Source organism: Magnolia sinica, chromosome 15 (assembly GCF_029962835.1).
Source record: "Magnolia sinica isolate HGM2019 chromosome 15, MsV1, whole genome shotgun sequence".
Lineage (NCBI taxonomy): Eukaryota > Viridiplantae > Streptophyta > Magnoliopsida > Magnoliales > Magnoliaceae > Magnolia > Magnolia sinica.
The window spans coordinates 77,635,622-77,656,483 of record NC_080587.1 but is presented as its reverse complement, the minus strand read 5'-3'; the positions used below and the strand labels follow the sequence as shown (position 1 = coordinate 77,656,483).

The window sequence follows — 20,862 nt, the reverse complement described above, 5'->3', positions numbered from 1 at the left end:
ATACGAACCATCACAGAGTCCCCAATATTGAACTCTTTGAAACGCCTATGTAAGTCTGCAGAAAATTTGTAATGCTCATTACTAGTAGTGATCTTTCGCCTGATTTCTTGATGCAATGAATGTATGTGATGCGCAAAAGACTGCAGACTCTGATGGCCTATGGGACAATGACATGGGGATAAGCTCAATAGGTTTCCTAGGCTTATAACCAGTAACGACTTCAAAAGGACTTGGACCTGTGGACCTATTGACAGAACTTTTGTATGCAAACTCGGCTATGGGTAGTACGGCGTCCCATGTCTTGGTATGCTCCCCCACTAAATATCGAAGTAAACTCCTTAGGCTCCTATTAACCACCTCAGTCTGGCCATCGGTCTGAGGGTGGTAGGCAGAAGAAAACTGGAGCCTAGTATTCATCATGTGCCATAGTGTCTTCCAAAAGTAACTCATGAATCTCACGTCACGGTTAGACACTATGGTTTTTGGTAACCCATGCAGTTTGACAACCTCACTAAAGAACAACTTGGCAACATGAGAGGCGTCGGAGGTCTTAGAACAAGGAATGAAGTGGGCCATTTTAGAGAAACGGTCCACGACAATGAATATGGAGTCATGCTTTCGAATAGTCTTGGGAAGTCCAAGTATGAAGTCCTTACTGATGTCCTGCCAAGGGATGAATGGGACTGGCAAAGGTGTATATAATCCTGTATTCTTTTTCCTCTACTTTGCCAGTTGACAAGTACGGCATTGCCCTATAATTTTGGCCACGTCCCGTTTGAGGCTTGGCCAATGAAATCTATCCTTCACTAGGGCAGTGGTCTTGTCACGACCGAAATGACCTGTAACCCCCCCTGAATGTAACTCTCAGACAAGAAAATCGCGAAGGGAGGTGCGTGGTATGCACAAGCGGTCACTCCTAAACAAATATCCGTCTAAAATCAAATACTCACTGTTAGCTCCTGACGGACTCTCTAATAAAGACATCTACACAACTCCAAAATCTGGACACTCAAAATACTCTTCTTTGATGCGTTTAAGGCCCGTAACTTCAACGTTCATGGAGTTGAGTAATGCGACTCGACGACTCAACGCGTCGGCAGGCTTATTCTCTACACTGGCCTTGTGCTTAAGCACAAAAGTGTACTCTTGAAGGAATTGAACCCACTTAGCGTGCCTGAGGCTTAATTTCTTTTGAGAGTTCAAGTATCTTAAGGCCTCATGATCTGAGAACAAGACGAATTCTTGCGGTAACAGGTAATGTCGCCAATGGTGTAGTGATTACACTACCGTGTAGAATTCTTTGTCATAAGTGGAATATCTTTGCTTTGTCTCATTCAGTTTCTCACTAAAAAAGGCGACAGGGTGCCCTTCCTGGCTAAGTACTCTTATGCCGACTCCTGACGCGTCACATGCGACTTCAAAAGCTTTTGAAAAATCTGGAAGTCGCGTGACTAGAGTTTCGGTCATCTTGACCTTTATCTCCTTGAAGGCCTTCGAGGCAGCCTTTGTCCATTGAAACTCTCCATTTTTTATGCAGTCCGTGATGGGAGCCACAATGGAACTGAAGCCTCGAATGAACCGCCTATAAAAAGTGGCTAAGCCATGAAAGCTGCGCACCTCATGAATATTGTGGGGTTCAGGCCAATTAACGATGGCCTTGACCTTCTCGGGATCCGCCGATACGCCCTCAGCTGACACAATAACACCTAAGAAGATCACACTACTAGACAAGAACCTGCACTTCTTTAGGTTGGCGTACAACTTCTCGGCCCTAAGGATCCCACAAACTTGCCTCAAATGGTTGAGGTGTTGCTCCTTAGTCATGCTATAAATCAAGATATCATCAAAGTATACGACCAGGAACTTCCCCATGAAGGGTCTCAACACTTGGGTCATCACACGCATGAAAGTGCTTGGGGCATTAGTTAACCCAAAAGGCATAACTAGCTACTCATATAGCCCATCCTTCGTCTTGAAGGCCGTCTTCCACTCATCACCAGAGTGTATACGGATTTGGTGATACCTACTTTTGAGGTCGATTTTTGAGAAGATAGTAGCATTAGCCATCATATCTAGCATGTCATCAAGACGCGGTATGGGAAATCGATACTTGATTGTGATTTTGTTGATGGCCCTACTATCAACACACATCCTCCATGTGCCATCCTTCTTAGGTATAAGAAGGGCGGGCACGACACATGGACTCATGCTCTCTTGAATGAAACCCTTCTTTAGGAGTTCATCAATCTGCCTCTTCAACTCAGCGTGCTCCTTTGGGTTCATTCTGTAATGTGGGAGGTTTGGTAGAGTTGCCTTAGGGATTAAATCAATGACATGCTGTATATCCCTCATAGGGGGAAGCTCATTCGGTAAATCATAAGGAAAAACATCACGAAACTCATGTACTACTTGAATGGCCTCAGTGAGTAACTCTACGCTAGTTTCTGGTACACTCTCCCTAGCCACAAGGGCGTATATCATCGAGTCTGCCTACATCTCTCGCTCAAAGTCGTTGGCATTCAAAATATGGAGCGGTTTGGACTTGGACTTCGACTCCTTCACTTCTTTTGGGTCGCTCACACCACTCTGTGTGGTGAACTCTTTTCCAGTTGTATTCTTAGGTGGCAGAGGATTTAGCTTGACCTTCTTGCCCTCCAACTAGAATGTACACACATTTGAACGACCAAATATGGTAACATCCCTGTCATAGAGCCACGGCCTACCCAGAATGACATGGCCCACATCCATAGGAACAACATCACACCAAATTGTGTTTTTATAAGATCCGAACTGAATAGGGACAAGACAGCGGTGCGAGACTGGAATGGATGTTTCATCAACCCAGGAGACTCTATAGGGCTGAGGATGGGCTTCCAGCTTCAAGCCCAAACGACTCACAGTGCTAGTCGATGCCACGTTGGCACAACTACCACTATCCACGATCATCTTACAGCTCTTTTCCCCACATTTTGCATAAGTGTAGAAGATCGTGTGGCGGCGCCAGTCATCAGTGTTCTTGGCTTGAGCCAGGGCGCAATGCACAATTGCGAGGGTCACAGACTCTTGTGCTCCCTCTTCCTCATCACTAGGGGTTCCGACTGACTCATATTCCTCCTCCTCACTATCACTCTCTGGGGGCACTACTTCTACTTGCCCATCAATAATGAGTACTTTGGTGCCCTCTCTCGTGCCGCACTGGTGAGCAAAGTGACCAAACCCCTGACACCTAAAACACCTAGTGGCCCCACTTCCACGTGAACTAGACCTGACAATCTCTTTACCCTTATCATCCTTAGGTCTGGGCTGAACATTAGAGGAAGGTTTGTTTTGGAATCCCATGTTAAGTCTAGCCCCAGAGGGGTTGGCCTTAGTACCGGATTCGAGAAAGTCAAACCGCCTTCTCACAGATGCTTTAAGGTATTGCTCGACATCTAACACTACTTGGTACAACTGTTCGATAGTGTCTATGTCTTTGGCGAGCAATTCTCTCCTAATGTCAGGACGGAGGCCCGTTTTAAAACAAGCAAGGGTGAGTACGGCGTCCTCATCAACCTCACAGCGGGTCGAGTACTCTTCAAATTTCTCAATATAGTCAGCAACACTCATGGAACCCTATCGAAGAGACTGTCACTCCTCAATCAATCACATGCGATAAGAGAAAGAGAGGTATTTCTCTTTCAACGTTTCTTTCATTTCTCCTTAATGGACTATTGGGAGTTCCCTCGCTCTTTCTTTTTTTCTCTCAACCGTCGCCCAAAACCTCTTTGCTTGACCCACAAGCTTCATCTTGGCGAATCGGACTCGTCGAGTATCCGACATATCATATTACTCAAAATAGTGGTCCATATCCGCCAACCAATCTAAAAAAGCTTTAGGGTCTAAGTGGCCATCAAAAGTAGGGGCATCTACCCTAACTCCCTTGAGGAGTTGTGCATCTGGGTCATATTGATCATGATGTCCCTCACGAGGTGGGTGCACAGGTATGCGCCCATGACCAGCTCCTTGGCCGCCTCCATTCCTTGGTCGAACTTCCTGACCAACTGCCTGACATTGGGTATCCTCCCCAGTGGTGGGGTTTGCCCTGAAGGAGGCCTTTATTTCTTCGAGGCGTTTATCTATGTGTTTTTCCAAATGCTTATTCAAGGACTCTAACTTGCTGGGTTAACTTGGCCACTGTTTCTTGTAGTTGCTCCATGTTTAGTGTGGGGTGCAAACCGAAGCCGCGACTCGTACGTGTGGGCATACACTGACTTGCTCAACCTAAGGACCTGCTATGACAACTATATGCGTCTAAAAACTAAATGACCCTACGAGACTCTATATGAAGGAGACTACACACTGTTACTAAAATTCAGCTATATATGATGGACTGAATGCATGAAGGACTCAAACAAACTAAACCCTAAACATGTGGTGAATTCCCCTATAAGAACCCTAGGCTTTGATACCAAATTTGATGTAGGACATGGAAAATTAAATATGATATGCAAGATTTCAGGCTCAGATCCTACCAATTCAGAAACAATCACACAAATTCCACGTCCCACATGAAAATCCAAACATACAATTAAAAAGGGAATCTATGCGGGTCCAAGCCGACACGGGCTAGGACTGGACCAATAAAAATTATAAACCAAACGATGTCAAAAGGAAATAAAATCAACTACTCATGCATAAAAATTAGTCCCTAATCCAAGGGATTCCCTAATTTTAAATCAAGGAACCCTAAGGTGATAAAAATGGGCAAATCAATTAGGGATCATGTAATATAGGGTTAGGATTCATGAAAAACAGCTATGAGAGGATAAAAGAGGATAAAAACCTGAGTCAAAAGATGATCCCCCGTGTGGACAACAACAATGGCCCAGACGGACATGCGTGTGATCCCGGCCACACGTGTGTGGGGCCCACTATCCAGAAAAAGGCCACCTTAGCCCTAGTCGGCCAGGGATGGACTCCAAAACTCCCAAATCTCAGCTCGATCTGATGTACAGTTTGTGCGTGGTGCTCCGCCGAAGTTTCAGCTCACCTGGGGGCCGAAATCTGGAAACCTGCTGTAATGAAGAAATCTGATGCAAGAAAAGGACAAATTCGAAGTACGGATGGTGAGGGAAGATGGAAAAAAAAGATGATGGAAGATGGGGGTGAATTGGGATCGATGTGGCTTCGCACCACGGTAGTTAGCCCTTCGAAAAGGGAGGGCTTCACACTCACTTTTGAATTCTTCCACAACTCACGAAGAGAGCAGAAAAATAAAGGAGGAATTTTTTATTAACTTCAATGAATCAAAAGAACTACAAGGGGTGCCTATTTATAGGGACAATCCTATACCCCAAAACTCGCACCATGTGCGCAACCTATTACTTGGCGATGAAGTAAACTAAAATAAAAACCAAACAGAGAAATCTAAAGCGTTCACAATGTTCTAAATAATAACAATAAACAAAACCTAAAATATGAAATCAATCCGACGAGTGGGCCACAATCATGAGATCCTATGATGGGCTTTTCTTGACTATCGGACCCACTTTTCTGAACCAAAACTTGTCTTTTAGCTAGGAGGCCCTCCCTGGACGTCGTCATCGAGTCAGATCGATGGTGGGGTCCTCCTTCTACGTACGTACGTGTGTAGGGGTGGTGGTGTGCGGGCGTGCGTGTGCACAATGTCCTCATTAGAAGATGATTAGATAGCCATCCTAGTGTGGTGCCTTGTTTCTTCCCAACACTTGAGCTGCCACTTCCATCTCATCCTTCCTTATCGGCCTTTCAGTCAATCTGCATCATCTACAAAGATACTATCAAAAGACAATTCTCAACCGATGGTGTTTCCAGTTTTTAGGTGACAATAACTGTGTAAAATTTCACTTCGCAAATTTCTATACAACCTTCAATTCACCCCCCCACTCAAGACTAGGTTGTGAATACTATTTCTCCTTGTGCTTGCAAAATTGTGAAAAGAAAAATCGTCTATTCTTATCACCTTCTTTCAACCATGGACCTTTCAACCTTGTCTCCATTTTATTCCGTCTTCCTTCACTTATCTTTTGATGTCAAGTTTCAATTTGAACCTTCTCATCTTCGCCTTATAACATATACTCCCTTCCTGTCAATTTCTTTAATTTTCTCTAGAACTGCTGCTTTGGTTTCTTTGACAGTATAGTCTCCCTATTCCATCGCTTGTTTGGTTTTAGCCAAGTTTTACCATAAGACGATGTCCAGCCCAATTGTCAATGTTGAAAAATCCCACAGTTAATTCATCTTTGTCACAAAAGTCTTCCTCTTCTAAACACATTAACTCAAATATAAAGGAATTGCACTGTTAGAGTAATAGGATGGTGGTCAGAAATAGGTTGTGTGAGACCCCTTTGCACAACATTAGGATATTTTCCCTCCCAGTTCATTGTGATGAGAAACCTGTCAATTCTTATTACTAAGGGCGTTGATTAGTTATTAGACCAAGTAAATCTTTCCCATCCTAAGGGGAAATTGGTAAGTTCGTCTTCTCCTCTCATTCATTGAATCCTTGAATGGTGCTATTGTTGTTCTAACTGCCGAATTTCTTTGAGGGAAAATGGATTGCATCCCACACATGGAAATCTCCTACCGCTATACACGCTATTCAATTCTGTCTAGAAGCTTTGTGATGTAGGACAATTAACCACTTTCTCTAAAAGCTCAAATTGATAGAGCATGGCGAACCCCCATTGTGGGCCTTACTTCACATGGGTTCCGCCTCACACGAGCCACCCGCCTCACACGGGCCGCCCACCTCGAGTGTGCCCGTGCATTCCACAGGCCACCCCACTCAAGCCTGGTGTGAAAATGCCCCTGCATTACTTCGCCTCATATTCGATTCATTTGGTCCATACATTGATGTGAACACCCACCTACTTTAGTTGCTTGTTTCTTGGAATAGTGCTGATACTTAGAAACAGTGTTCGCAATATCGATACTATTGACCGATATATCGGCTAATATTATCGTTATCGCTGGCCAGCGACACGATATCAGCCAGAAATCCCTCAAAAATTAAAAAAAAAAGATAGATTTCAATGTATCGTGCGATATATTGCATGTATCGCACCATTTTTTGCAATATCAAAGATATTATCTGTAGATTTATTCCTTTTGGCTTGCATAATTACCAAAAAAAATCTGAAAAAAAAGCGGAAGAAGAACTAAGAAAGATCTTTGAATTCAACAATCTCGATTTCTTACCTTTTTGCTTCGAATAGAAGAAAGACTCAAATTGTGCACGAGGTTTCGGCGAGAAATCTGTCAAAAAAACCTATAGATTTGGGTTTGAACGAGGGAATTTGGGGATTTTTGAGAGATTTTAGGATTCCGGTCCTTCCGGAACCCTTTCTGTTTCTAAAATGGGTGCGGATTAGCTACTGATAGGTAGAGTGGCACAAATAAAGTGATGTCGTCAAGTTTTGTGGGCCCCACCATGATGTATATGTTGTATCTACACCATCCATCATTTTGGAGAGATCATTTTAGGGAATGAGACAAAGAACAAGGCAATCACAAATCTTGAGTGGACCCCACCACATAAAACAGTAGAGACAGTGATGTCCACCATTGAAACCTTCCTAGGGCCATTATGAGAATTTTTTTTTTTTTTTTTGTGATCTAACCTGTTAATAAGTTAACACGGACATGAACGAAGGGAAAACATAAATATCAGCTTGATCGGAAACTTCTATGGTCCTCAAGAAGTTTTTTAATGGTGGGCGTTCAACCCCCATTGTTTTCTGTGGTGGGTCCACTCAAGCTTTGGATCTGCCTCATTCTTTGACTAATGCCCTAAAATGATCTCTCCAAAATGATGGACGGTGTGGATATAACACATACATTATGGTGGGCCCACAGAACTTGGTGACATTACTTTAGTAGCGAATGGCTACTCAACTGGCGTGGTACATGTCCTTCGCGCTGACGCTCCTCATCCTCAAGTTGTACGTTCCAAAGGAGATCAATATAACATGGCCCCCAAAATGATGTATTTATTATATCCATAGAGCATCAGCTCATAAAGAGTCATCCCAAAGCTCAAGTGGACCACACCACAAACAGAAGTGGGGACAATTATTCTCACCGTTAAAACATTTGTAGGGCCCATCATAACTTTTATTTTCCATCAAATCTATTAATAAGGTCACACAGACCTGGATGAAGAGGAACAACAAATATCATATTGATCCAAGAAATGGTCCACTTGATCATGGTAGACGTTCAATCCCCCACTGCTTTTTACAATATGGTCCACTCGATCATTCGATCTATCTTATTTTTAGGCGCGAGCCTTATGACAAGCTCACCTAATGGACAGATGGTTTGGATATAACACATACTTCATGATGGGACCCACAGAACTTGGTGATGTTAACACACCAAGCAGGTCAATGGTGTCTGCTACACCCGCCAATCTGCTTCTCCCCTTTACAATGGGGTTAGCTAGAGATGAACTCCCTTGTGGGCTGTGGGGTCCACTTGATGTATATGTTTTATCTAATCTATCCATTCAATCTAGAAGATCATTTTAAGGCATCAATCATAAAAAATGGGACTTTTTTAAGGCTCAAGTGGACCACACCACAGGAAGCAGTGGAGATTGAACGCTTACAATTGATAACTTTTCAGTAGGGACAAGTTTTGGATCAAGTCGATATTTATTTTTTACCTTCATTTAGGTCTATATGACCTTATGAACAGGTTGGATAGCCAAATAAACATCAAGATGTGCCCTACAACGTTTCAAACAGATTGGACGGCAAATAACTCAATCACCACTATTTAATGTGGTGTGGTCCACTTGAACCTTAAATCTACCTCTATTTTAGGATCATGCCTTAAAATGACCTGTCAAAATGTATGGACGATGTGGGTAAAACATATACAATATAGTGGGCCCCATAGTCTCTGATAGGTTAGGTCTGTCTATCTCTTGCGCAACAAAGCCCAACTTGGGTGAGACCTTCGAACCGGCAATGTGGGTGGGACCCTTGATTGAGTGGGCCACCTTGATGTATGAATTGTATATTTATGCCATTCATATGTTTTTTCAACTTATTTTAGACCATGGTCCAGAAATGAATAAGATAAAAGTGTCAGGTGGACGGCACTACATGAAAGAGTAGTTAATGACCATTGAAAACCTTTTGTGGGCCACAAAAGTTTTACATCAAGGTGATATTTGTTTGTCTTTCATCCAAATTTATATGACCTTATCAATTGGTTGTATTTTCATACATGTCTTAATACATTTATAAATGTTTTACATCATATTTGAATATAGTGGTCTTAGTTCAATCGGACAACGCATAGTTTATGACCCTATACAAAGGAAACCTATTATGTGCACTTCTTTCTTGAGATTCTATGATTTAAAAGTGTGTATTAAGGTCTTTTTTAATAATCCCTGAAGTTTCATTGAAAAATTCAACCATTTCCCCGATGTTTCCCCATGTTTCCCAAAAAGTGCGATAAATTACGCGATACAAACGATATATCCTGTGCGATAACCGATATGTATCTGTATCCCAAGGGTGCGATACATTGCGCGATACCGATATTTCGAACACTGCTTAGAAATGAGCCTGCCCACCAATCCTCTTTTATCAGCTCTTCCAAATTTCAAATCATAACTATCCTCCTTACCCGATTGCATCAAGTGCAAGCCGCTCACATATGTCCCCATACTGATTGAGCTACCCCTATCCATAGTCTGAACTTTAATTTCTTGTAGCCTGATAATCTGTCTTCTGATTCAGGTAAGCTTGCTTTACCTGAACCCTTTTTGGGTCAGCCTAGCCCCCTAATATTCCATGGAAGAATTTTCACTGGGGTCCCCCTTTGATCACACTAGCCTCTTGCGAAAGTGCTTCTCTCTGCACTTATTCGTCTTTCTTCCTTTCTCATAATTCACCAACAATGTAAGACCAAGAAGCTACCTCTTACATATTTGTTTGTTTCCTTCTTCTTCTTCCCCTCTCTCTCTGGGTTTTTTTTTTTTTTAAAAAAAAAACAAAAAATCTTTCTGCTTTCCCTTTTTCCTTTCCAAATGGGTCCTCTCTGCCTGCTATACTCATCCTTTGTGCTCCCGACTTTCTTTTAATTCACCGACAATGTAAGACCAAGAAGCTTGCTCTACCCCCATTGTTTCCTTTTTTATTTTTATGCCTTTCTGTGTCCTTTACTTTGCCTTCGCTCCTCCAAAATTTAAAATAAAGCTTGGAAATCATTATTCCTGTCACCTAACATAATTCGACTAGTTTTCCAATCCAGAACATCAGGTCTCATGTCCTTGCTCGTGCATTGATCATATCAGCTTGCACTTGAACTGACGCATCCTTTTCTCATCAAGTTGTTCTCTGATCCTCTTCCTCCTTTTGGGCCACGCCAAGTTCCCTTGTCTTCCCAATCTATAAGTCCTCAACTTATTCATTATAGGTCAATAGACAATTTGGATCCGGACTCGGTAGCAAATCATCATATGCATTGACAAACTCTCCAATTTGCCAGGTGAAGGGGATGGGTTGCACTGCCTGAAAAAGTGCAACTTCCACCTTTACTCAATCACTAAATCTGCTCAACAATATAATTGGTCCGTCTGAAAAACCCTTTCCTTGCATCATCTTCGCGACCTCTTCTTCCAACCCTAATTCAATCAGGACTTCAGGTTAGAAAATCTAAGAATGCGTATCCTGAACATGTAGAAACCCCGTCTTGAATCCAGCGATTCTTTTACTTTGTTGGCAGAGATTTTTGGCCCAGCCACCATTACTACCAAACTCCTAAGGTCCTCCCTCATCTTCTGAGCTGCCTGTTTCTCGACTTAACTTCTTGAGTCCTGTCTGCTCCACACAAGCCATCATGTTTCTAGTTTTGCCTTCTTCCCTTCTTAGATCTGGCGTCAGATATTTGTTGTTCTGCTTTGCCTTTGTTTCTACCTCCTGATCCTAGCTTCTTTCTTCAAGCCTACATTCCTGATGCAACCCATGACGTGCCTTGAGTCATGGACCCTTGAGACTTGTAGTCCCTCACAAGTTTTAGCTGATTCTTGCTTCCTCCGTTGCTCCTAAACTCTCGCCTCTATTTGGTCATTTTCAGTTAAATCTTTCTTCCTCCAAAGCTTCTGACATTTCCTACTCCAATTGTCTCCTCCTTAGTTCCATTACTGAGAAAAGCGAAGCCTCTGGCAGCACCAGAAACCCTGTTCCTTGGTATATGCTGATCCAGAATAATCCCCACTTTGAAGATTCTATGCAACTCTATGATCAATGCATTCTCACGAAGGTTTGGAACATGTAGAGTTATCAAATTCCTCCAATGATTTGTTGTTTATTTATTATTATTATTATTATTATTATTCTGAATCCAGTTACCGTTATAGCTTTACATCCAGTCTTTACAATGTTCTGCAGGTGGTCTTTGCTTGAAAAATATAGTTGCACTTCATCGAAGCTCCGTTTAAAGCCTCGGAGGTTTAAGATATTCGTGGAGGCTTTGGTTAGTTTGACGTTTCTGCATTTCCTTGATTTCGGTTCCGCTATAAAATTTGATCTCTTACTCATCACATAAGAAGAAAGAAAAAGACAAAAAATAATCTTTTGTTCATTTAATGGCAGACTAATATCAACCAAATGAATTAACTAGTTTTTCTTGCAATGAAGGAGCACCAACTTTTGAAGGATCGCAAGAAGACTCAGAAGAAACGACCTTCTCTGGGAGAAAATTGTCCATCAACACCTTCAACAGCTGTTCCACTTCTTAATAAAGCAGAGGGAAATGATGCACATGCAGTGAAACTGCTCATTGTTGATGGCCAGAACATTCAAAAGGTAGGATCTGGAAAAGCAGCTTCATTGAAGCGCAGTGTGAGTATGAATATCAGTTGCAACAAAAGTGACTTATCTTCTATGAAAACTTCAAGGCAACGACGGAGAACAGGTATTTTTTTAAAATCTTCTCCTCTATCAAATAGTGATTCTAACATAGTGATGTACTTGGTATTTCGTACATGCACTTGGTTTTCTTTATTGTTTTCTAATGGCCTCATGTGAAATTTCATCAATATGCTATCTAAGGTATACTTCATTTACTCATCCTAAGAATCAATACAAGTGGACTCTTTGATTTTGTGTCATCAGCACTTCCAGCCTCTATTTTGTGTTTGTATATACTTCATGTAGTCAATTGGTAAGCATGTAAATGGAGATGCTGCACATTAAATTGAATATGAAGTTTCTTAAGCAGTGTTCAGATATTTGGTTTATACAGGGGCCATAATCGGTGGAGTGCTTGAAATTTTTTAATGTTGTGGCTAACCACCCAAAAGCAACCACTTTTGGCAGCCTCGGAAATTGCCAAATATGAGCATCCATCTAGGACTTTCGTACTCTACCATTTCTTTTGATTTATTTGGTAGAAAAACATAACTGAGAAGAGACCTATATTTCCATATTCCCATCTCCAACTATCCATCTGTCATTGGCTGGGTACATAGTTCTGCAACTTTTCCTATAACCTGGCTAACTCAATTTTTTCACCTGATAGGTTTCTGCAGAATCAAGGAGCCCATATCAAAACTTCCTCTCGCTCACCAAGACAATCTGAGAGCCTTGATTGATGGCAATCATATATAAATTGCTGAAAGTTGCACCGGCTGTCTATTGCCGCACCATGGGTCTCTAAAATCTTATTCAGGCACCATCCCCTAATACATAAGAAATACGTGTGCTGAAATCCTGTCTGCCCTCTATTACTTCCATCCACAGCATGGATGCCCTTTATAAGGACGATTCCTAATGCACCAACCTCCATCATGGATACCATGTTTCCCAGCAATTACTTCTCCAGAAAGAGTTGTCCTCCTTCCTGAATCTCCTTAGCCATTTTTTGAGAAGTGCTCGGTTCATACCTGTTAGATCTTTTATGCCTGCCCCCATCTTCCTATGTCCTGCAAACCTCCTTCCAATTCACTAAAAGGAATTTTTTTACCCTTCCATACCTTTTGATAGAAAATCCCTTTGAAGCTTTTCAATTGGACGAATGATGCTGACTGGGAATTTGAACAGCAACATGGTGTACACCAACATATTTGAAAGAGCTGCCTTAATTAATTTGATCTCTCAATGATAGATGTTTGCTCCTCCACCCACATTTCACTTTTCCACAAATTGATATTCTGAGCCAAGACAATTTCAAGCCATCTGATTACCATTGGAAGATTGACCACCTGATCCTTCTTGACTACACAAAACATGAGTGTGTCATTGCCATACTAAAGATGGGATACTTGGCAGTCATATCTTACCAATGTTTGATCCGCTTTTCCCTCTCCTTTTTGTGGTAGTAGCAAAATCTTTATGCAGAATGTTAGATTGTGGTCAGGAGATTGGGTTGTTTAGTGGCTTCTTGATGGGTAGGATGACAATCTCCCACATTCGGTATGCAGATGATACTCTTCTATGACGCTGACGCCTATATGATAGAAGAGTTGAGGATGATATCAGATGTTTTGAAGTTGTGTTAGGGTTGAAGGTTAATTTATGCAAGTGTGATGTTGGGGGTATGCTTGTCTAGAGAGGAGATTGAGCTCTTAGCTGATACTTTTGGGTGTTAGGTGGGCTCCTCACCCTCCACTTATTTTTGATTGTTGTTACGTTTGGGAAAGCTGACTAAGAATCTTTGGGATGCGGTGATAAGGAGATTTGATCGGAAGTTATCAATGTGGAAAAGCCAATATTTATCTTAGATGTCCGAAGTCGGTGTTGGCCAGTTTAGAAGGTCGAGGCACCCGTTTTTGTGGTGGGTATTATTGTGGCAACCCCAAGTGCAGGGCTATGACGTAGTAATATCTCGGTGAGACCGAGGTCAAATCCACAGGGACTTACCTTGTACGTTTTCTAAAATAAATTAGAACTAAAATCTGAGTTACACTAGAATATGGAGTAAGAGAGATTAATTATGAATGAATTTAACAATAATAATGAAGAACTAGGTTGCCAAGGATCCACATGTAGCTATTAGGATGCTACTTTTTTTGATTCAATAAGATACAACTGGAATCAAAGTCCTATCTTATCCAGTTGGATGATATATCATTAAAAACTTAGAAATCTGAATTTCCTATGACATGATTCCCTCATGAAGCATCCATGTGATGATCTCAGGGAATCCAACCATCCACCATGCCATAGACTATAATGAATAAAGAATTTTATATATCACACACTTCTCAAAATAGATTAAGAAATTCAAATCTATCACAACATCTATTGTAATTTGAGTCACAATAAATCATAGAAAAACTGACAATATTCCTTTTATTCAAACCATAAATCCATTGGAATTCATCATATACATGAATCAAAGCAAAGGAAGCATCAAAATAAACTACAGCTTCCCCCTTAGCCTTAGTTAAGAGATTTAGCTCATCCTAGACATGATTAAGCTAAAAACTCTTAATAAAAATATATAAAAAATAATTAGAGAGAAGAAAAGAACCCTAGGAGCCTGCTCCACCTTTTGCTCCACTCCTCTATCCCTAATTTGTACCTAGAAGAACCCTATGAGAAACCCATATCTATATATAGGTGTTGCCCAACCGACTTTGGAAACCGCTTCAAATTTACGCACTGTGCACATCTTTGATTGCACTTTCGATGGCATCGAACTATCTTTGATGTCATCGAAAATCGTTCAGAACTATCCATTGAGTTGAGCCCGAAATTCCTAAATTGTCGATGCCATCGAAGTCTATTTTTGGAATTATTTCAGGACTTTATCTTTATATACTCGGAGTTTAAGAATATGATTTTTCTGGCCAATTTTCAAGATTTATTTTCTTCATTTCAAATCTTCGATTCTCTTCATTCTTCACTTGGTTTTCTTGGATCTTTGACATGTGAATTCTTCATTAATGACTTCCAAATCTTCAATTCTTCATATCTTCTTTTGAGCTCTATATCTATCCATTTAAGCGCATATTCATCATAGGCTTCCGAATCACCTCGCATAATAAAAACGTATGTAATTAAATCAAATTATCAATTAAATGTCAGGAAAACTAATGTAATTGAAAGGTTAAATATGCAATATATGAGTCCCAACATGTATTGGATGAGAAGAAGTTTAATTTGCCAAGTTGGGATGAAGTTTGCAGGCCTATTATTATTATTATTTTGGGGGAGTTGGCATTAGAAATTTGGGTTTGATGAATAGTGCTCCATTGGGTAAATGGTTATGGCAGTTTAGAATGGAGGAAGGTGCTTTATGGAGGGAGTCTATAGTAAGTATGGATACGTTGAAGGAGGATTATGGACTAAAGATTTTTCCATGTATAGAGCCTCAATAGTTTGGAAAGGGATAATATCTGTAAACCTGAAATTTTATGAAGGTTTTGGCTTTTGTCCTTGGGAATGGGGGGAAGATTTGCTTTTGGGAATACATTTGGATTTAGGAAATCTGTGGACATACCATTGTTTGGTCTCCTCCTTGCTATGATTTTATGAACATGGAGGAGTTATTGAGGCATCTAGATCACATTCAGTTATTCATTTCGATGATAGGAGATCACGATATGAAGATTTGGCAGAAAGAACAAGCAAGGCTCTTCTCTATTTGGATCATTCTACTGTGCGATTTTGGAGCAAAGGAGGGATGGCGGGTCCCCCCCCCCATGGAGGAGTTATTGAGGCATCTAGATCACATTCATTTATGCATTTCAGTGATAGAGATTAAGATAAGATGGTTTGGCAGAAAGAACAAACATGTCTCCTCTATTCGATCATTGTACTATGCGATTTTGGAGCAAAGGAGGAGTGGCAGGTCCGGTGTTCGAGTGGATAGTTGGAAGGGAAAAAGTCTTGACAATAGATAATCTTCAGAAATATGGATTGTTGATTCCTAACATTTGTCTGATGTGCATGTCAAATGCTGAATCAATCACTCATCAATTTTTTTCATTGTTCATTTGCTTTTCGAATATGGAGGGGATTTTAAAGGAGTTCTCACATTTTTGGGGCAATGCCTGAGATAATTGGAAGTTTTTTCATGGCATGGAATGGTGTAGGAATTAAGAAGCAGGATAGGGATATTAGGAGGCTTAGTCTTATGGCTGGCCTTTGGGCAATTTGGTAGGAAAGGAATAGGAGGTGCTTTAGGAATGTTAGAACTAGTGTGGATTGGGTGTGACTAAGGCCAATGGGTTTTGTAATTGAATGGACATCCTCAATTGAGAGGTTCTTTTCCTTTTTAGTTTTTAATTAGCTTGTGCCTTCCCATCGCTCTTATTAATATATTCTTTGTTATCTTTCAAAAAAAAAAAAAAAAAAAACTGTACTTTTATTGATTTTACTAAGATTGCTTAAAAGGTAAACTAATTTTTTATTGAAAAATGGAAAATTGTAACAAATCATTGAAAACATAAATTGAATTTTGTTTTAGTGAAAAATAGCTTGTAGTGTATGTAGCATTTTGCATATGTAAATTATCATGTAGTGTAGGCTACACGTGACCTAAGCTATTTTCATCATTTCATGAGCTACGTAGTGTTAAGTCTAAGCTCCGCAGTGTATTGTAAGCTACATGCAACACAACGTAGCTATTACAACAGTGTACCTTATCACCTTAAAAATCACTCACCGAACCAGCCACTCTCACCTTCCCAACCATTCTACTCATCATTTCACAAGGTATATAGTGTTTAGTCTAAGCTACACAATGTAGTGTAAGCTACATGCTACATAGCGTAGCTATTACTAGTCTACTTAATGCTCTGGCAATCACCATGAACAAGGGGAAAGGGATTCCCTTGACGGATGCCTCTAGATCACCTGAAAATGTGATGCAGGACAATTAACCACTTGCTCTAAAAGCTCAAACTGATAGAGCATGGCAAATCAATCCCTTTATCTCATAGCCTAGGCCCCACATCCCATGGGTTAGGACCTCGGCCGAACCCCCCTCGTGGGCCCCACTTCACATGGGTTCCGCTTCATATGAGCCACCCACCTCACGGGTGGGGCCCGCTTCACACGGGCCGCCCACCCTGAGTGTGCCCTTGCATCCCATAGGCCACCCCACTGGAGCTCGGTGTGAAAATGCCCCTGCATTAAAAAGCCTTTGGGAGATCCATTAAACCAGACAATAATGTGTTAGGGAGATGTAATGTAGCTCCTCATCTAATGTCTCAACTTTGCCCCAAACCCCATATTTTGTAATAAATATACAAGAAAATCCCAACTAATATGGCCATACGTGGATATGTCTTTTCCATGTTTAGGTTTGTATGATATTCCCAGTTGACCTTCTAAGTTCTATGTATCTCGCATCAATGCATTCATGTGCTATCAAAAGCTTTTTTAATTATTTTTCTTTCATATAGAAAAGGCTCCTTTTTGATCTAGAAATTACTCACAAAATCTATCTTCATCTTCTCGCTAAAATCTTGGTTGAAATTTTGTATGGGCTACTCAACAAACTAGTAAGCTCGAAGTCATGAAACTTCTCTGCCCCTTTTTTGGAATCACTACAAGAAACTTCTCTGCCCCTTCTTTGGAATTACTACAAGAAACGATGCCTTCACTTCTTAGATATCCTCCATTGTCATAAATTATATATGTATATATTGTAATAGGTCTCCCCCCACCTACCTCCTTCCAAGAAACTTGGAAAAAAGCTATTGGTAGACCGTCCATATTTTTCTTTTTGAAAGGTGAAAATTTTATTAGGTAGTAGCCAAAAAGAAATGAAAAACAAAGAGAAGCCCAAGAGGGCTAAGTCAACAGCAAAGGAAAGAAAGACAAAAGACTATGCTAGACTATAGACTAGAGCCAACGAGCTAAAAAACCAGACCCCCACATTAAGTATCCCACTCCTCGATAAAATGAGTAACCTTACCAACAACCCCCACATTGAAGACCAAATATTATCAAAACAACAGTTATTCTTCCTAGTCCATAATGCCCATAAGACCGTGAGTATGCAAGTTTCCATCTCTTCTTCCCAAGCTTCCCTCCATCACCCACTTCCCATGATCTCAAATGATCATCGATAGGAGTAGATAGCACTCAGGAGACCTCCATTTGCTGAAACACACCATACCAAATAGCAGAGGCGAAATTGCAATGAAGTAAGAAATGATCAATAGATTCAACATCTGCAAGACAAATGAGGCAACCATTAGGGAGTTAGAGACCTCTGTTCTGGAGATTATCTATGGTGAGAATTCGCCCTCTACTAGCCAGCCAAGCAAAAACTGCAATTTTTGTGGGGGCCCATAAGACCACACCAAGCTTGTGCAACTAGAGATGTCCAAAGGCTCTGCAGAAGATATGATGTAAAAAAAAGGCCGTACTAAGAACACTATCGACATATCGTGGTTCCAACTCCCTGCACATGAGAGAAAGGGGCTAGTAACTCGTCCAGTTCATCGACTCTCAAGTTTCTGGTAAATGGAGGGGTCCACACCCTAGATTGACCAAAGAAACAATAACAACTTGTGCTACTGAGATGTTGATATTTGGAAAAAGCTTGGCAAGCAAAGGGAAAGAGACCTAAAGGGGAGGGTCTCCACACCATTTGTTGACCCAAAATCTAACCTTGTTACCATTGCACAATAAGAAGAGGAATTTTTGAATATATCATTAGCCAATTTCATTATTTCTTTCCATGGGGTAGAGGTCCTATGCTTGGAGGATTTTTTTTGTCCTCTAACCACTCATTTCTGTACCATACTTGGCCAAAATCACCTTCTTCCAAAGAAGGTCCTCACCAGGGGCAAAGCGCCATAACCACTTACCTAGCAACATAGAGTTAACTAGATCGAGTTGTTTAATACCTTCCCCACTCTCCAACACTGGTTTACAAAACTCATTCCAATTCAGCATTGGAAAATTTCTAGATTTGGATCCTCCCTGCCAAAGAAGGTTCCTAAGCAGTTTGTCAATTTAAGGATTTACCAATTTAGGACATCTAAATAATGACATAAAATAAAGGGGTTGGTTAGAGAGTGAGTCCTTGATTAGCATAATCCTTCCACTTAGAGATAGGAGGTTACTTCTCTATGGAGAGAATTTCCTCTCCATCCTTTCCAACACCTTGTCCACAAATGTAAGGCTGACTTTCCCACACAAAAGGAGGTCTAAGTAGAAGGGGGCGAACCCACCCTAGATATTGACTTCACGCGGGGACATATGGATCCTGAAGCATTTTTTATTAGCCCAATTCACCTTGAGACCTGAAACAACTTCAAACCAACACACAATCCTAAGTAGAAGGGGGCGAACCCACCCTACAACCAAAGGCAAAAGCCCAGGTATTGACTTCATGCGGGGACATATGGATCCTGAAACATTTTCTATTAGCCCAATTCACCCTGTGACCTGAAACAACTTCAAACCAACACACAATCATAACTAGACAGTTAACCATGGCCTCTGAAGGTTTACAGAAAATGAGGGTATTATCTGCAAATTGTAGATGGTTAATCTATTGGGGAAGATTTTCCACATAAAAGCCACCAAACAAGCCCACTTCCTGGCCTCTAGACCATCCTGCTTAAAGCCTCCGAGACTACAATGAACAAAAAGGGAGACAAAGGCTCCCCTTGCCTAAGACCCCTAGAAGCCTTAAAAAAGCCAAACGGGGATCCATTAATCAAAACAAAAAAATCTGGCCGAGTCAACACAGTTCCAGATCCAACCTCACCATTTATCTCCGAACCCCATCCTACGAAGTATATAGTCTAGAAAATTCCAATTTACATGGTCATTTGTTTTTTCAAGGTCGAGATTATAGATAATACCCCGTTTTCCAGCCTGATGGTAGGAATCCATGCATTCGTGAGCCATTAAAGCACAGTCCATGATCTACCTACCAGACACAAAAGCGTTATGGAAAGTGGCGATAACCTTAGGTAGAACAAGTATGATTCTAAAGCTGAGGAGCTTGGCAACTATCATATAAGGGCACCTTGGTTGATTGGATAGAAGTCCTTTAAGCTCCCATCACCTTCCAATTTCGAAATCATAGCTATGAATGAACTACTCATCTCCTTTTGGGATTCGGCCTGAGTGGAGAAGTCTTGGACAAAATCTATAAAATCCTGGTTAATGAACTCATAGAAAATTTGAAAGAATTTCATTGGATATTTGTCTGGTCTAAGAGCCTTATCCCTCTTAAGGTAAAAAGCCACCCTTTTAATTTCATCGAGGGAAAATGGGCTTTCCAAGAAATCCCTTTCTTCCTGAGAGATCCAATCAAAAGGTAGTTCATCTAGGTATGGTCTATCGAATCCATCATTTCACTGTAGAGGTAATTTCATCTTTTCCAGTTAGGTGATTAACTTGACAACCACAGAGGAAATGGAGTTGCACCTAGCTCTAGTGTTGGCCACTGCGTGAAAGAATGGGGTTTTTTTGCCCCCCCTCCCTCAACTAGACAGCTCTAGAGCGCTGGGGCCGCTTTATTTCCTCTTTAATTATACCTGCATAATCCGAAAGTAACTTATCTTTGAGGCTGATAGATCTCCCCCTTCCTTCTGAATGCCCAACACTTGAATTTGATCTAAAATAGAAGTCATCACCATCTCTTTTGCTAAAAACTTCCCGTTGCCATTGCTTGCGCTTGCCTTTGAGCATCTGCGTTCTTTTTTAAAAGGACAAAACCCGGTCTCCCCTCCACCGAGAAAGAGGCCCACCAGTCGCTAACCAAGTATCTGAACCCCTCCACTTAAAGCCATGCTAACTCAAAATGAAAAGGTTTGGGGGTCCCAATTAATTTCATCAACCTCTATGGTAATAGGGCAGAGATCCAAAGTTGGCTTGGGGAGACCTTTTTGACAGGCTAGGG

General features: G+C 41.1%; 1 protein-coding gene across 5 annotated transcripts in view; it reads left to right on the top strand.

Annotated features, from left to right (window-relative positions):
- The window catches only part of LOC131226627 (TSL-kinase interacting protein 1), a 61,139-nt gene that overhangs the window by 28,356 nt on the left and 11,921 nt on the right, over positions 1-20,862 (top strand). For all 5 annotated transcript variants that reach the window (XM_058222208.1, XM_058222209.1, XM_058222207.1 and 2 more), the window contains 2 exons: positions 11,430-11,514; positions 11,679-11,955. In XM_058222208.1, coding sequence (XP_058078191.1) covers positions 11,430-11,514; positions 11,679-11,955 — 362 coding nt within the window. The remainder of the gene's footprint in view (positions 1-11,429; positions 11,515-11,678; positions 11,956-20,862) is intronic.